General features: G+C 47.5%; 1 protein-coding gene across 1 annotated transcript; it reads right to left on the reverse strand.

The window, feature by feature from the left end:
• Positions 1 to 10993: 10993 nt before the first annotated feature.
• Positions 10994 to 13331, reverse strand: LOC119406256 (serine/threonine-protein kinase pim-3). The gene is made up of 5 exons (XM_037672987.2): positions 13090 to 13331; positions 12902 to 13014; positions 12693 to 12740; positions 11959 to 12322; positions 10994 to 11867 (listed from the first exon to the last, which is right to left on the reverse strand). Exons 1-5 carry the CDS (start codon positions 13139 to 13141, stop codon positions 11488 to 11490), a joined length of 957 nt encoding a protein of 318 aa, XP_037528915.1. The 5' UTR covers positions 13142 to 13331; the 3' UTR covers positions 10994 to 11487.
• Between the last annotated feature and the right edge of the window lie 4098 nt (positions 13332 to 17429).

Genomic DNA, 17429 nt, shown 5'->3' on the forward strand with positions numbered 1-17429 from the left:
CTCAAATCAAATAGCAGGCACTTTCTATGTTGGAATGAATTTCCAACGTTTAGCGGCTGGTGTAAAGAAGGCAAAATTACATGTTTTCCTCACGGCGAAATCGCACAAAGAGGACATGCCTTTCCGGGTCTCGGAAAAAGGCTATTTCGCGATTCCTGCAGGAAAAGCTTGCGCGCTTCAAAACTATTGACCCTTTCGGCATACCGAATTCTGATTCTGCGCTCGAGTACCTGAGCTCGCTTAACATTCGTGGCGCCTTCAGCGTACATGTGGACAACTTATGTTACTCCCTTCCACATGCCCAGGTTGTGAAATGCATAAAATGCTGCACGATGAAGAAGCTTTCATTGGTGGTATTTCGCTAGAAGCCCTCTTTCTTCAGGCAGTACTTTTGTTTCGTGGCGAGGGGGTCCGGGATGTGCATGCGTGGCTCAGTGACATTGCTTTAGGTTACATGGACAGCCAAGCTTTGCAGTGGAGTTTTCCGCTATGTTGACGATTTCGTTGTATTTTGCAATACTGACATTTACCGCGAGGGTGTTGATGAAATTATCACGTTATTCAGGCAGCACGGTATGGGTCTCTCCTTTACTTACCAAGTCCCTAAAAATAACCAACTACAGTTTCTGGACTTAAGATTAACCTGTGGTAAAAGTCATGCGTGCTGGAAATATGACCCGCGATCTGTTAAGCCCATCCTAAACTACAAATCCGGTCATTATAAGATTGTTAAACCGGCCATAGCGAAGGCCATCCTAAACGCGTCTCTGAAGAAATCGTGTTTGCACATGTCCCAACCCACTTTTCGTGACCAGGTCAATCGCTTAATTGACGCTGCATGGTTACCCTGATGTGGTAATTTCTTCCGTGTGTGAACGCATGTTTCGTAACGTCAAGCACATAAAAGGCAAAAGTGGTAATACTGAGTCTGATGACAAAAGAAAAAGTGCAGTATGTCCTTACGTACGCCGTTTGGCGCATGGCTGAAGAACAGAGGCTCTAGATACGACGTTCGTTTTTCTGCGAAACATAAGATAGGCCGCATCTGCCCGATTATTGACAATGCCATGGCAGGTAAAGGGCAAGTGCACTGTTAATCATAAGAACAAGCGTATCGCATGTGTCATTCCATTGTCTTACGGTAGAGAGTACGTGGGGCAAACGAACCGGTGTGTGAATGTCCGACTAAGAAAGCACGAGCTATCACTTCAAGGGGTTGCGCGACTTCATCTACCGCAGCATTGCAGGTCATTTGTTTGTCGTCCCATCTTTAACAAAAGCACCGTCATTTTTGAACACGCGAACCAAGTAGACATGTGCGCCGGACCCAAAATCACCGGCGGCGGCGCGTGAACGGCGCGGGGTTCGCCGGACCGGCGGCGGCGCGGCGTGGGGGGGGTGTCGGAGCAGTGAATGCGGTAAGTGCACGCCGTAATGTTACATCTACGAGGGCTAGCAGCGAACTCTTTTCGCTCCGATCTCACTTAACTCTACAAAACGCTGGTGCATGTCAAAACGGCCGCTCCCGGGAGAGAAGCGGTTTTCGGTCACTTTGTCGTATCAGTGGTCCGAGCGCGAAGCAGTGACATCACAGCACTCACAGCGCTCAGAGCGCGTAGAAGGTATACGAGCCGTTCGCTGGGGGATATCTGCCGAAATAGCGTGCGTGCCAGCGCCCTCGACCGCGCCTTTATAGTTTAAGTTCACAGTTGCTGCTCGAGTTACGCAGACTCTCTCCCCAGACATCCCTTCCTGCTCCTTCGCCCAGCAAATGACGGGCGCGGCGTTTCTTTCTGCTTGAGGAGCAATCGACGGCAGGCCTCGCACGCGGCTTGATGCTATTCCGTGTGACGGAGATGGCCAGCTTGTTTCTTCTCTACTTCACAGATATATATATATATATATATATATTATGACGTCTCAGTCGTAACGAGGTTTATTTGGTCGCGACGTCGAGAGTGAACAAGCGCCACGGCCACGATGATCAAGAGCACACACCCGAAGACGATGATGATGGAAGGCAAACGCGTGATGATGATTACAATAATACAGAGATGAGGAAGAAGTGCATAATAGATGCCTACAATATATATATATATATATATATATATATATATATATATATACCTTTCTGTTTTTCGACGTGTGTCTTCTTTTTATTCATACTATTTACTGGCGTCCAAGAAGTTATTCCCTGCAATTATATATATATATATATATATATATATATATATATATATATATATATATTATATATATATATATATATATATATATATATATATTAGTAGTGGGAAAAGAATCACGCGGACCCCGATAGAATAAGGAATGAAGAAAGAAACTACGACTTTCGTTGATTCGGCACTGTATATTTTCACTAACGTTTCGTCTGGTGGACCAGACTTTGTCAAAGTAACAAGTACATCGCGGTGGGTTTCCTTATAAACACGCTTAAAGTACATAGTTTCAAAGAACTTATCGATAGCAAGAATGACAACATAAGATAGCGGTCACACGCAGTCGACATAGATTCATGCGCGCACATGAATATATATATATATATATATATATATATATATATATATATATATATATATATATATATATATATATATATATATATATATATATATATATATATTTATTTATTTATATATATATATATATATATAGGAAAAAGGTATACGCTTCTCAAAAACTGTTTATTTGTCGACGTTTCGATGGAGACCGATCTTCATCAGGATGAAATTTACCAGACTTCGATGCGCTTTTACATCATCGTTCTCCGAGCCGAGAGCCCTTCATCCCTTCAAGCTTCATCCCTTCACAGGCTTCAGGAGCAAATGTGGAGGGGGGGAGCCGAAGACGTGAGGAGTGACAATGGGCTGGAGGAATGCACCCATGTTGTGTTGGGGCTTCAAAGCATTGGAACTCGACTAGTGACTACAGGAATGTACCTCACCTGGACGATCTTTGGATATCAGCGGAGTTTTTGTTTTCTTTCTGTTCTTTTTTTTCTTTTTTTTTCTTTTATTCAGGAAACACGTGTGTTTCGTAGGCCAATGTATGTGCACGTGGGGTGTTGACGACTTTTTTCTTTTTTTTTCAAGAAACACGTGTTATTCTTATGTCAGTCAAAGTATGTGCACAATCGTATTCGCGACTTATTTCGGCAGGTTTCTTACCTCTCTCTCTCCTCTTTTTTTTTATTTTCTTCTTTTTTTTCTTTTTTTCTCTATGTACTTTTTCTTAACCTTTTTCTCTTTCTCTCGGCTCGGAGAACGATGAGATAAAAGCGCATCGAAGCCTGGTAAATTTCATCCTGATGAATATCGGTCTCCGATCGAAACGTCGACAAATGAACAGTTTTTTAGAAGCGTATACCTTTTTCCTAATTATTTTACGGCAACCAAAGACAGACTCTTCATAATCTACCTACTATATATATATATATATATATATATATTACTTATCTATTTTATTTATTTATGCACAGTGTACTATATGTTTAAGCCTCCAAGAATATGCTATCCAGCGAGTTGGGTCGTCGCCCTTTAAGGCTGGAGGACGCGGCAGCGTTAAAGGGGCCCTGCAACACTTTTCGAGCATGCTCAAAAAGCGCTGCCGATCGGTAGTCGAGGCTCCCGAGAACACGCGAGCCAAATATTATAGCGATGCGCACGGCCTGGAATTTACAATAAATTCTCAAAGTCAGCTGAAAATCGCTCCCTCTTCTCTCGACAAGTGATGTATTAGCAAAATATGACGCGATTGTCGGCAGTTCCACCATTGGCTGATGTTATAATCACGATAACACCCTCATTATTACCTTCGTTGTTAATTTTGAGTTCAATAAGTAGATAATATGTATGTTTATATTCTGTTATCGCGCTAAAAACACCGAACAAACATTAATATTAGCACTTCCGGTCTCACCGACAGCTCCTCTGCTCGTAGTTGCGTGGTTCCGTTTTCTTCGCCATGCGCAGTGCCGAAAACGTGAATATTTCTGTGCTTTTGACCATCGCCGGTTGCCGTTGAGAGTGGCAGCCGTTCGAGTGTTGCCTCGTCAGCTAGGAACTGCATCGTCGGCACGTTCTCACGACCGACCGAGGCAGGGGCGCAGCATGTCTCCGATAACAATGCTGGCGTCCGGCAATGGCGGCGCTTCGGGGTCGTCTGCCAGTGCCATCTTACGAGGCGGTGTATCGGAGTATGGGCCGAAACCGATCTCAGCTGTCATTCGTTCCAAATGAGCGCGCAGGTTTGCTTCCATGGTTGGCAGAGCGATGAAAACACTACGGCGTTCGAGGTGCACACCCAACATTATCAAACCGACGCGCAGTTTTCAAGCACGCGCGATACACAGTGCGATCGGCTCCGCTCGACGAGAACGACGCAAGCCAACCGGAAGTGGCGGCACAGACCACGTGGTTGCGCCCAGACGTCAGAGAGAAAAAAATGACGAAAAAAATTCCGCCGGCGCTCTTGGGCGGAGCCTCGCTCCTCTGCGCTCCCTGCCTCGACTCGCTGCCTAGCTTTCCGCGCGCTCGCGGCGTAGAGTGGAGGGCGAAAGCTGCGGAACGTGATTTCTCTAATTTGGTAACACCACTTAGACTTGACGGATTCGAAAAATTTTTGCGGCATATGACTCGTTAAGAGTCATACGTCAATAATGAGACTATTCCAATATAACTCAGAAAGGTGTTGCAGGGCCCCTTTAGGTTCAGGCAATACTCGTGATATTTCTGGAGAAGAAAAAGATAAAACTTCTGGGGAGCTATTCTCGATGCGTTCATCCAAAGGAGATGTCCAGAGTCCATTTCGGCAGAGCGCATTCAGTGATTCGAAAAAGCGGTGAGCCATGATGTCACCTCGCTCTTGACCACGTCGCCGCACAGAACCCGCCAGCATATTCCTAGCGTAGTGGACGAAATGCACAGAAACAGGAACTTTACAAGTCTGAATTTGCATATGAATGTGTCCTAGATGTTTGAGAACGATGCAAGGAATGCGTACCGACCTTACAGCTGCGTTAGACGAGCGGCCGTATTAAACCTAAATCAATGGCTAACACGATCAAAAGACGTGTGCACCGAAAATCGGATCTCGGAGGGCTGCGTTCGTTGCATTGAAGCGCATTCCGGCCCTACCATTTGTGTCGAGAGTGTTTAAAAGCTTCGTGATGTCATGATGGCGCTGCAGAACAAGAACCGGAAACAGGGGGCGCGCTTCTCGCCGAGCTCCCGCTATTCAGCGGCCGCTGAAATGGACATTTCATTACATGGACACCTCGAGAAGAGCTCCTCCGGCGAAGTGCTGTATTTTATTTCCAGATTCCCCATTCGAATTAAAAGAAAAGACTAGCGGCGGCGCGCCGCAATTATTGCGCGGCGGCGGCGGCTGCGGCGTGATCTCTCTTGGGACTTCGGCGGCGGCGCGAGCGGCGTGACCAAAACAGGCGGCGGCGGCGGCGCGGCGTGGCGGCGCACATCTCTAGAACAAAGCGACAACAGAAATCGCTGAGGCCTACAATATAACGATTAGAGACATCTGCAGTGAACCGTCGGTAGCTCTTCATAAGAAGGAATTTAGTTACCTGTGCCAATCGTGGTTATCTATAATTTCGACGATGATGCCTTGATGTTTCTTTGTGCCTTGCGCATGTCACGGGTGATGCATTTGCTACATATATATGTTGCACAATTTTTCAATAAAGTATCAGCGCCGTGTTGTTCGTTTCCTTTTTTCTTTTGTCCTTGCCTGTTGCGCTGTAACCGAGTTTAAGATGAATCCCAACTAATTGGCCCAACTTGCCGTCTCGCTGCGTTTAGCACAAGCATTCAGTTCAACTACCACCATGCACTGCTTCGAATTCAACTAAGTATGGTGGAGAGCTGATGTAACTTTTCGGCCCCTAGCGCCCGAAAATCAGCATGCGCGCTTTTCAGCTGCACGCAACCTTAACTGCTTAACGCAAACAAAAACTAAGAAAACGGAAAGTGCTGTATACGGTCACCGTTGCCCATGACGAAAGCTACGCGGCGGCCGTGCGATAAGGCACCTATCCAGCTTGCCTCCTATTCGCTCCCTGCCCGCGGCAAGTGGTCTTTTTTTTTTTGTCCACACTTGACATGATAATCACTATATATAAACATCCTCTATACTTTCATTGGCTTTCTTGTCTGTTAGTTCTAATTATTGTTGTGTCTAGCAAAAACAAAACAAAAACAAAGACGTGCTCTTAAGGTTCTCCTTCTTTCTTTCATGCCTATTCAAGGGAAATGCACAGGCAAAACAAGCGCCAAGCTGATCCAAATCGTGATTTATTTTGCTTGCTTTCTATTGATCATTGTCGCACGGCAGATCGAGTGTCCCTCACGCACACAGCAATAAGGTTTAGTCAAGTTCTTACGTATCGTCGCGCTCATTCAGTACTTTCAGGGAAGAGCACTCTGGAACACCAGCTGATGTGAGACACCGTAGTGATACCGAACATACGAAATAGTTAAAGCGATGGCGTATCTGCACTCTCCGATAATCCTACTTGCGGCCTGCGCGCCCGTGAGGCAGCCACGTGACCGACAGGTGCAGTATTGTAGATTCATCACACAAATGGCGATTGCATTGTTTATGATGACTAACTCGGTTAGCTTATTCTGATAAGCCTTTGAAAGTCCTTGCATTAATCACTGTACGCCGCTCTCACCAAAACCATTTCTGGTCGTTTTTACACTAGATGATGACAAACACTTTTGTACTTCGCAAAAGCGGCCGCTGTTTCATTTTTATTTCAAACGCTTCAAGAGGCCATATTGGCGCAACAGATTTTATGTTGTTTCTAGACATGTACCATAGTCTACCGTGTACAAAGCCATTATAACTGCTTGCAAAGCAATCTCGCCCGTGTTTCTGTGGCAGAGCAGCGACCATTCGTTCAGTTTGCACAGATGCACCTTTGCAAAAAATGGACGCACACCAGAAGTGCTGCGCGCTTGCCGAAACGATATAATATACGGTTTTTTTTTTTTTTTTGACAATACAAATTTTTTATAAAAGAAAGCGATGACAGTCGGGGCCCTGTTGTCTGCGCAAACGAAGTCTACGCAGAGGCGGAGAAAACTTTGCCGCACCTAAAGTTAAATTCAAAGGAGTAATTAACAAAAACTCGTTAATTAATATTGTAATTTCTAAGCTTAGGGCAGTTGTTTATATGGAAGAGTTGTAGGACGTGACAATTTAGTACATGCCCATTTATTCAAAAATCGCAAGAAACGCACGTAATTTGAGATAATAATCATCGAGATTCAAGACCCCGATCTAAACCGAAACTCAGTGCAGGAACACCGTAATCCCTGTTGCGAAAGACCGGAAGCTCACGTGGCAATTTTGGAAAAAAGCGCGTCGCAGCAGAATATGGTCATGAGAAACGGCAAGTCAAATAGACAAATGGATCTCCTTGCGTTGTGTAGTGCTTACCTGCTTCTTTCGCGCTCTACCCAAGGGAACCGCAATTTCCGCTTTGTCTTTCGCTGTACCGCTTAAAACTAGGCATCAGCCATTTTCGAGCTTAACAAAGAAACGGATAAGCACTACACACAAAACGCTCAGAATGAGCGGTCCATTTGACACGGCTCGTAGTTCAAAAATTGTCGCTTCTTTCGCAACAGGGACGACGGTTTTCCTGCATGCGCCCAGTTTCGGTTTCGCCTGGATCGGGGCTTTCGATGATTACCTCAAATTACGTGCGTTTCTTGCGATTTTCGAATAAATAGGCATGTACTAAACTGTCACATCCTACAACTCTTCTGTATAAACAACATCCCTCAAGTTAGCAATTAGAAAGCTAATTAATGAATTTTTGTCAATTGCTCATTTAAATGTAACTTTACGCGGGCAAAGTTTTTCCGCCTCGGCGTAGCGTTCGTTTGCGACAGGGGCCAGACTGCCATAACATTTTTTCATAAAGAATGTATAGCCTAAAGAAAAACACGCTGTATATCCTATATACGCATCCAACGATTTTGCAATGTGGCTTTTGTGTTGTTTTGAAATGACATCGGCAAGAGCAGTGGTGTTTTTTTTCTTCCGGAAAGCAGCTGCAAAAACGGAAGTGAGCGAACGCACCTTTGTTGTTGAGCTGGTTCATAATTAGAGCGGAGGATGAAAGAGCGCGACGAGAACAGGGACACGAAGCGCTTGTCCTTTGTTGTCCTTGTTCTCGTCGTGGTCTGCCTTTGTGTGCAGCTCACCCTAAAAATCAAGTTTACTAGCTTCAAGGAGTACTGACACGAATTTTACATATTTTCCGGTTGTTGCTCCAAATAAAAACGCGGGTGTCGAGAACCCTAAAAAGAGTGTCGCAGTGCTTGGGAATGCATTGAATATATTTTTAATACCGCTACCTTAAAATTGCAATTTCAGTTTCGGTATCGAGGGGGCGGCTTCGCAGTGACGTATCAACACAAGTCTGACGTCACGGGAAGACTGCAACTCGCGACGTACTAGCAACAGCTGTCAGTCGCACGTGGTTCACGTAAACGACGACGAGGGAATTGTCCAGAGACGGCGGTTTAGGCTGCATGCAGGACGCACATTTCAACGCAAACCCAGAGAGCTGTTAGATTTAACTGTGTTGGCTTCTCGTGATAACGTCCACTGCGGTGGGGCTGGCTTGCAGATGCTGGCCGAAGAAAACTTTTAAATCAAAGTAAAATATGTGTTTTTTGGCTTCGGTGTCTAGAGAGCGTTGATAGCGCACACCATGGAAACAAAAAATGTCCCTTTTGGGGTGCCTTAAAATCGTGGCAGTACTGCTTTAATTAAACCCGTTTTCGGAGGGACTGGCCAGTCTCCGGGTGGTGTTCATGCCCGACTCGGGTTGGCATGCATTGGTCCATGCTGGTTGTTTCATTTATAAACGCTTCTCTATGTATACACACGTTAAGCAGGGTAACTAGTATTACATTTTTTTTTGCGTTTATTTTCATATCGAAGTCGCAGAAGGTCTCGTCATAAATGTTCTGCACGACCTTGGTGCCATTTCTTTTTACCAATCTAACAGCATGGCACACTAATTTATTCTCAACCTTTCATTTTCTCGACCTGCGCATTACCGCCGCCAAAAGGGTGGCTTTCCAGGCCACTATCTTGACAAATGTGTTGAACACTACCTCCACCGACCCCGCGAGACCACGACCTACAGTTAAATACAACGCGAGAGCAAGCACAGCGCGAAGTTAGCGCGTAAGCGCACGCATGAACACCGCGAGCAAGAGCACGCACACTGCAGTGCAGCACAGCGCGAGGAGAGAGCGCAGTCACGAGCAACTTGGAGAGCGCACGCGTAGCGCGTGCAGAGAACGAGAGAAAGCACGCGCGCTGCCAGACCGCGCAGCCGTCTGCATACAGAGATTCCCGAAAAAGGGGGCGCTTTTCAGAAAGGCGCAGCAGCGCCCCCTGGCCGAGGTTTTCTTGCCTACCTCTTGGACGTCAAACAGCAAGCGCCGGCAGCTCCGAAGCGAGCGAGGACGGGCCTCGGTATGAGCAGTTTCGCGCTCTGCTTCTTCTACTCCTTGGCTACGATGTTCATGGCAGTGTCTGCGACCCGCAGGATGTGCTCACGCGATAGCGTTAATGAGCTCGTTTCGCAGAAATTCCGGCGTCGTTCGTTGTGAGCGAAAAATCTAGAAAGATGCAAATAAAATAATAAAAATCTTTGGTTCGAGTGACAATTGAACCCAGGCCTTCTGCGTGGCAAGCAGGCATTCCATCACAGAGCCACGCCGTTGCTTGAAACGGCTTTGAAAAAAAAAACTACACGAATGTCACTATGATGATAATCAAGTTCACCAATAGCGCGTTTGTCAATGACTTTGAATAGTTGAGTGTTGAAGTCGGACATACGTTGGGTGAATCAACAAGTAACATTAACCATGCACTGGCAAACGTGCATTCAACTGAATGGACAGTATACCCTTTTGCGACGATTATTTGCTCTCTGTAGCATCTGGGAACTCTGCCATAGGGCGAGAGCAGCGGCTAAGTCTTGCTGTGTTCCAGATACCGACCACCGGAAACCAATTTGAAATGTTTTTTCCTCTTTTCCAAGACCCGCCGCGGTGGTCTACTGGTTATTGTGCTCGAATGCCGACCCGAAAGTCACGGCATCGAATGCTAGACCCGCGTACTTAGGTTTAGGTGCACGTTGAAAAACCCCACGTAGTCGAAATTTCCGGAGCCCTCCACTATAGCGTCTCTCATAACAATATCGCAATTCTGGGACGTAGGAACTATTGTATTGTCCTCTACTTAAGTTGAACCCTTGTCGCAAGTCTCCAGGTTTCTGCCTCATAGAATTGAGAATGTCTGCCACACATACATTCTGAATCCAAGGCGGGGCACTGCAGTGATTCTGACAATGGCCGATTACGGCCACAATTATGCATCAGATTTCGTGGTCCCACTTGAAACACATCAGTTCTGACAATTCCCTGATGACATGTTCAAGGCATTTCGATGCCAAGCCCAATTCAACAAAATGAATGTTGCACTACGGACGTAAAAAGCACCTGCTTCAGCGATTGTGCCGCCAATCGTATAGTGCAGTGTTTACAGACGGGAGGCTCAACGCCTTGCCACGCGCTCTCAATGAAACCAGTGAAGCAAGTGGTTGACCTATTCGTGAACAGTGCTTTGATCCTGCAGAAAGAAGGCTTTTTAAAGAAAGACTGCAGCGTCATCTACACCCTTGCACGAACATGTATCTTGGGCAAGGTTCATTCGGTGGTCATCGCATGAAGGAAGGCTCGTCTCAGATATTCGGGATGTGGACAAACTAAAGACAAGGCCACAGAGAGTCCATCCCTTGATTACACTGCACAATCAATTGCGTTCCTCCCATCCAAATGCTGGAAAAACAACAGGTCTTTTAATGCAAGAAAAGCCCGATGAGCCAGGCATCATTAGAAATGACACTGTGTGTCCTGCACATACATTTATTTTCAGCATATTTTCTATAAAAATACCCGGTTCGCGACTATTTTGTACAAACTATGTACACAATGCTTTTCTTCCAAAAAGACGACACTAAACCGAGAACACATAAATAAGAGGAACAGCAGTGCACCACACGAGGAAATAACTTACTGCGCGTCGAGAGTAAGAATGCCACATACATATGTACACTGTTTATGAAATTACTGGATGGTAGATTACACTGCTTGTGATGATGGATGAGGTCAATGTGGGTGGTTCACTCGCGTACATTCTCAAAAATAAATACAGGATGACGCTGGGGAATGGAACATAATGTTAAAAGAGGGCCCATCATATCACAGCTACGCAATAATTGGAGGCAGTTCCTTAGCTTCGTCGCCCCTAGACGCACAGATGGGCACCTCTCCTTCCTCACACGCTCGGCAGTCGTAGACTTGGCAGCGGAGATTCTTGCCGATGAATTGGTGCTCGCTAGAAGGGGCGTGATCATCAAATGCAGATGCTGTCTTGGCTCCCGGTGGAGTTGTGGTCCAGCGCGGACTGCTCTCCGCGCGCACAGCGCACCGGGATGTTCTCGGAGACGGTGCTGTTGAGGTCGTCGGCCAGCATCCACTGGTGCTCGAGGATCTCCTCCAGGCTGGGCCGGTCGGAGGGCGCCAGCGCCAGGCAGCGCCGGATCAGGTCCTCGCACATGGGCGACAGCTGCCGCCGGAAGTGGAGCTCGGCGCGCAGGATCTGCTCGTCCTGCTCGAAGGGAATGTCCCCGCACACCATGTCGTACAGCAGGATGCCCAGCGACCAGACGGTGGCCGCGCGCCCGTTGTACCGGCTCCGCTGGATCCACTCGGGAGGGCTGTATACGCGCGTGCCTGCACACATTCGTCGGAGGAGCTTAATTGCTGCGCCACGCGAGCAAAACACTTCCGGCAACAGCGGCGGCAATCGATCGACGACACTCACCGTCAAAGTCGGTGTAGAACCCCTCTCGCAGAAAGGCTCCCGACCCGAAGTCGATGAGGTTGACCGAGAGGGTCTTGAGGTTGACCAGAATGTTCTCGTCCTTGATGTCGCGATGGATGACACCGGCCTTGTGGCACGCTATCACGCACTGCACGATCTGCTTGAAGAATAGGCGCGACAGGGTCTCCTCGAGGACGCCCTTCTCGGTGATGTAGTCGAAGAGGTCCTTCACCACCTCCGGCCGCTCCATGATGAGTATGAACGAGTCGGGACGCTCGTACCAGTCCAGCAGGCGGATCACGCCCGGTACGTGGTCGACGCGCCGAAGCAGCACCAGTTCCAGCGGAACCCTCTGGCCGTTCATCTGCAAGACAGGCCACGTCATGTCACCACCAATGGGCGTTTTCGCAAGCCGAGATGCGAGCATCGATCGCGCCTGGAACAAAATACTGCCGAACAATCGAGCGCGCCGCCGAGGCGGGCGCCGCTCAGTCGGGCACGAACAATGCCACGAAACGCGCGCCGCCATTTCACCGAGCGACGAACTGTCGGCCACGAAGGGGAGAAGCCTCAAACATGGCGCCCATCTAGGTTGTTGCGGGGGAGAAGGCGGTTCCTCCTCGCCCGGCCGACGAAAGAATAACCGATCTAGGTTGGCTGCATTCCTGACCGAGGCAAACGGACGCCCCGAGGGCGCATTCTTTTCACGCGCAGCAAAAACGAACACCACTCACCGTGCCCCACTCGGTCACCTTGTCCCGAGACACATGCTTGATGGCCACCTAGAAAGCAAAGAAAAACACTCGTCAGGGAAAAATTGCTCCCGTAACAGCGCTTTCGCATCATCACACAGCCAGCAGTACGGCTGAACGTGAAGGACGTTCACTCCGTGCAATGAGAAACTTGGCGCAATTTCAACAGCCAAACATGGAGGGCCCCTTACCGCCAAGTTGTCGCGGTTCCGGGTGCCAGCGTACACCGTGCCGAAGCCTCCCTTGCCCAGCAGCGCACCGATGCGGTAGTTCTTTTCGAACGAGTTGTTCTTCTCGGCTTGCACTGCAAAGAGCGGACTGTGAGTATCCATGGTTCGGAAAAGGCCGCCGCCGAGCACTGTGTTGAGACCATCATTACCTGGGCGATCCCACAGCATAGAGCTGAGAGCGGGTAAGCGCCGTCCAACCATCGCTGCGTAATCCAGGGCGGAGCACACAAAACACACACGTTGACGGGTGGGTAATCCAAAGGGACAGCTGCTGCGACGAGCACACGGTTTGGCGGCTTTTTTTTTTTTTTCCCCTAGCCACCACGCGCAGCACCACCAACCATCACGGGCGTCCACTGCCGTCTATGAATCGCGGACGCCCGCGCTCATGTGATAAATATCGAGAGAGAGGAGGCATCCCACGTCTTTCATATCACTCCGCCAACTGACGCCGGTGTGGAATTCCCGCCACTTACAATTAACTAATTCCTCAATGAAAAGTATGCGCAGGCTTTGCCACTTTGCGAGGTTTTCAAAGACCAATTCGTCGTTTTTTCCATTTTTACGGCGCAAATATTAAGAAATATTTGAACGCGACACTGGCACTACTTTGGCCCGACCCGGCGGAAGGCGAAAGCGCGCTGCGGTCTCCAGACAAGCACACCAGAAAAAACCCGACGTCACGGCGCCTGCTGACGTCATAAATCGACTCGGTCCAATGGCCGCGCTCTCTGTGTCCGCCCAATGGAAGAGCGGGAAAGGGCGCAGAGAAGACGTGACGTAGGAGGAAAAGGGCGCGGAATGTACGCTATGCTTGTGTGTATGTGCGGCGGCCGCGCGTGTGGAGCCTGTCGTTTTTATTTTCACTCGAACTGTCTGGCGCCTTTTTTTTTTCTTCTCTCCCTCAATCGGAGACGTTTAGTGCCGCCGCCGCCGCCGCCGGTACGCACACGTCGTACGCGCGCGCGGGGGTGGCGGCTGCAGCCGCTAGCAGAGGGCGCGACCAGCGCCGACGTGGCCAACGGCCTGAGAAGGTCACCGCGCGCTCTCGGAAATACCGGCGCACTGTTGTTTTTCCCTTGTTTGTTTTGACGCTTCGGGGAACAGGGCTGGGCATTTCCATATCGGCTGATGTTAGGGCTTCCATCTCGTAGAAATGGGCGCCTACATTGTTTCACCGCGGCCAGACCCGATGTCATTTCACGTTGCTGCCCATGCGCCTAGCTGGAAGCATATGAAGTTTAACTTCATATGCTTCCACCCTTCCACACTCTGGACATTTTTTTTTCCCTCTCTCCCGAGTTTTCTTTTTCTCATAGGATATGTTCATAGCGTTTTTCGTAGAAATGCGGAATGTGCTCCAATCGCCAAAGTACGGCTGCTGCAGCGACTGCCGAGGTGCGGCTTTTTGTATCACATCCCACATGAAAATGGCATGTGAATTCCCAGCTGGAAATCGGGTTTCCAGCCTGGTTTTCAGCTGGAAACGGCTCTTCAGGCTGGAAATTTTCCATTCCCAGCTGGAAATTGTATTTCCAGCTGGTAATGAAAACCATTCCAGGCTGGAAATCGTATTTCCAGCATGGATATGGAAATAATTCCCGACTGGAAAGCCATTTCCAGCTTGAAGTTTCCAGTTCCAGTTGGGAAGTTATATTTCCAGCTGGAAATTTTTCCATCTTCAGTTGGGAAATAATTTGCTCAGCATGAAATTTTCCTGTTTGAGCGAGGAAGTGGTATAGTTGACAAAAGGAATTCCAGCTGCCCAAAGATTGATCTGCATACAAGCGATAGCAGATTAAGTGTATAATGCAGACCGTGCATTTAGACAGGACTTAGAACAGTGGTTCTCAAATGGGGGTCCGCGAGGTCATTTTTCGGGGTCTGCAAAAGCCAAGCTTGCAAAAAAAAAGAAAAAAGTTCTTTGAATCCCACAACTTGCTCTCTCCGACGCCGCGGCCATGAAAAACGCCGCACCGGCCGCACTGCTGGTGCTGCTGGCACTGCTGCGATGTTTGTTGGCATCTCAGTAGCTCTATTCTCGTATCATTTCTCGGTGACTTATGACGTTAATGCTAAATAATAACCTACTCTGTATTGTAAATACGTCATGCAAAAATTGTATTCCTTTTTTTAAGGTTAATACCATTAAAGACAGCGGTCCAATAGACCGCATAAATTATTATGTCGCCGCAGTCAGCCACAGTTTCGAACAGCACATGGCGGCCAGTCGTGGTGACATCTGTACAGTGTGTATGCTCGGTGTTCGATAGTCTAGGGTGTTTCCTTGATGAATATCTGTGTGACAGTTGCATGGAATAGTTATTTTTGGTCAGGTTTATCTCTGGAAAGTGTTACGAGTGATGACCAGCATGTTCGAGCGGTTTTTATTGCTGTACTGCGTGCGATGTCTTGGATACACCAGCGCCGATCAAGGGACAGCGATTTTCTCAGCTCTGAGTGTTCCATTTGGAGGTAAGTTGCACCTATATATTTCAAGTATAAGTGAACGTTTGTCCCGAATGTTTGTGGGCTTTGTTATCACGGTGTCGCGTTACCTGGCTGTGTGTAATGTTTATATATGCGCGAAGTACGCTACAGGCCGGTTTGTGTAAGCAGCCTTTGTCTCCAATAGCCCTGTGCTGTGCAATGCTTGCGCCTACTGGTGCGCATGCGTCTATGCAACAAACGCGAGTAATTACATGTGTTCGAGTGAACTCATTAGACGGCTATTCGGAGTAGTTTAAGGTCGATATAAATAATCGTTACTTAGCACCGCAGTGCTCATCAGATCTTGCTCACCTGCTTTGCACTGCATTGACTTTGTATTGTGGTACTGCTTTTGAAAGGATGCTGTTCATGTGATTTGGTAAAACTATACTTTTGGTAGAATTGCGTTTTATGGATCATTGTGGATTTGATGTTCGCTCACTATGTATAAATATTTTTTTTTCAGGTGGTGTACGAGGATATGAGCAAACTCATTCTTCATCTCGAGATATGTTCCAACACTTGCTACAAGCGTTCAGATAAATGCTGTTAAAATAAATGCTGTTAAATTTCACCACCATGTTCTTTGACTGTGTGCAGTTCACTGGACGAACAGGTCCTGTAGGAACCATGCTAAGGCACATGCGATAGCCGCGAGGTCAAATCTGGAAATTCATTTCCAGCTGGTAATGAAGGATTCCAGCTGGAAATTTTGCCATTTCCTGCTGGAAATATTTGCTGGGAATATTTCCATTCCCAGCAGGAAATATTTCCATTCCCAGCTGGGTTATGGAACCTGGAAATTTTTCCAGGCTGGAAATTTTTCCATTTCCAGCTGGGAAAATTTCCAGCCTGGGAAGATTTCCAGGTTTCATAACCCAGCTGGGAATGGGAATCATTTTCACCTGGGATACTGGTACCAGAGTCGAAAACGAGTTCACACATTGGCTTTGTCCTTCAAAAGAAACGCTCGATACGCAGTGCCAACTCGGCAACTGTCTATAAAGCACTTCAACGTATGTTCCAGCGCAAACTTATATCAGCTCAAATACGCGGTAATCAAATACAGCTCTTCTACACAAACACATGCCATGGGAGCACCGAAGTCACATCTTTACTTCACCTTGCAAATAGTGTAGTGCCGCTGTTGAGCTCCTAGACAAAATAATTATGTCGCTTTTGCTTAGTTCTGTACTTGGCAAGCACATTGTGCTGAAATGCAATGCTTTCTTTTTTTTTTCGAACCTGCTTTTACCACATAACTTATTTACAATTTCTATCCTACGGACTTTTTTCAAACAAATGCATTTTCCTTATCTGTGCACAGACATGTTTATAAACTAAATGTTTGTGCTTTTAGATGTCTTCAAACGTGAGCCCGCTGCCAGGGACGGCGCCGGGATTTCTTTTGGAAAGAGGGGGGGGGGGGTGTGCTGCGTTCTGTTTAGACTAATCTATTGCGTGGTTGAACTTTATGCTTGCAACGTGTCTGCTGCATGCATCGCTACTATACAGATGCGCATTAGCTTATCACTGCCACCTAATACCCCTGTCACACGGGCACCCGTTAACTCCGTGCAACTCCCTTGTCGTTACGTCAACGGAGATGCGGTCCGTGTCACACGGTCTCCCTTACGTCAAGGAAGTTAAACGGAACGTTTCGCAAAGGGACATCGGCGATCTCCATTAGCGGCGGAATGGAGTACTCTCGTCCCCAGTAATCTGTAGTTACGGAAAAAAACGCAAGCACAAAACAGCCGCAGTCAACACAATAATGAATTTCATTAATATTCAAAGTTATTTCACTGCATAATCCAGTCATAACCTGCGTTTAATGAAAAAAAAACGCGTATAAGTGCACATACTCTCCGCACCATGCCTCGCGAAAAGTCGTCGTGCCGCCATTTTGAATAAGTGTCCCCGAGTCCGTGTGCACCGTTGTGTTTACGTCTGTGCATCTCGTTTCCTTCTTATTGCGGTGCTCTTCATTCTACTTCAG

The sequence above is a fragment of the Rhipicephalus sanguineus genome, chromosome 10, assembly GCF_013339695.2.
Source record: "Rhipicephalus sanguineus isolate Rsan-2018 chromosome 10, BIME_Rsan_1.4, whole genome shotgun sequence".
Lineage (NCBI taxonomy): Eukaryota > Metazoa > Arthropoda > Arachnida > Ixodida > Ixodidae > Rhipicephalus > Rhipicephalus sanguineus.

Bases quoted from the DNA above. Each gene is read 5' to 3' on its own strand.
- LOC119406256 (XM_037672987.2), bottom strand. From the start codon at position 13,141: ATGGTTGGACGGCGCTTACCCGCTCTCAGCTCTATGCTGTGGGATCGC. The intron at 12,741-12,901 runs GTAAGGGGCCCT...TTTGCTTTCTAG, and splicing joins GGAACCGCGACAACTTGGCG to GTGGCCATCAAGCATGTGTC. The intron at 11,868-11,958 runs GTGAGTGTCGTC...GAATGTGTGCAG, and splicing joins GTTCTACACCGACTTTGACG to GCACGCGCGTATACAGCCCT.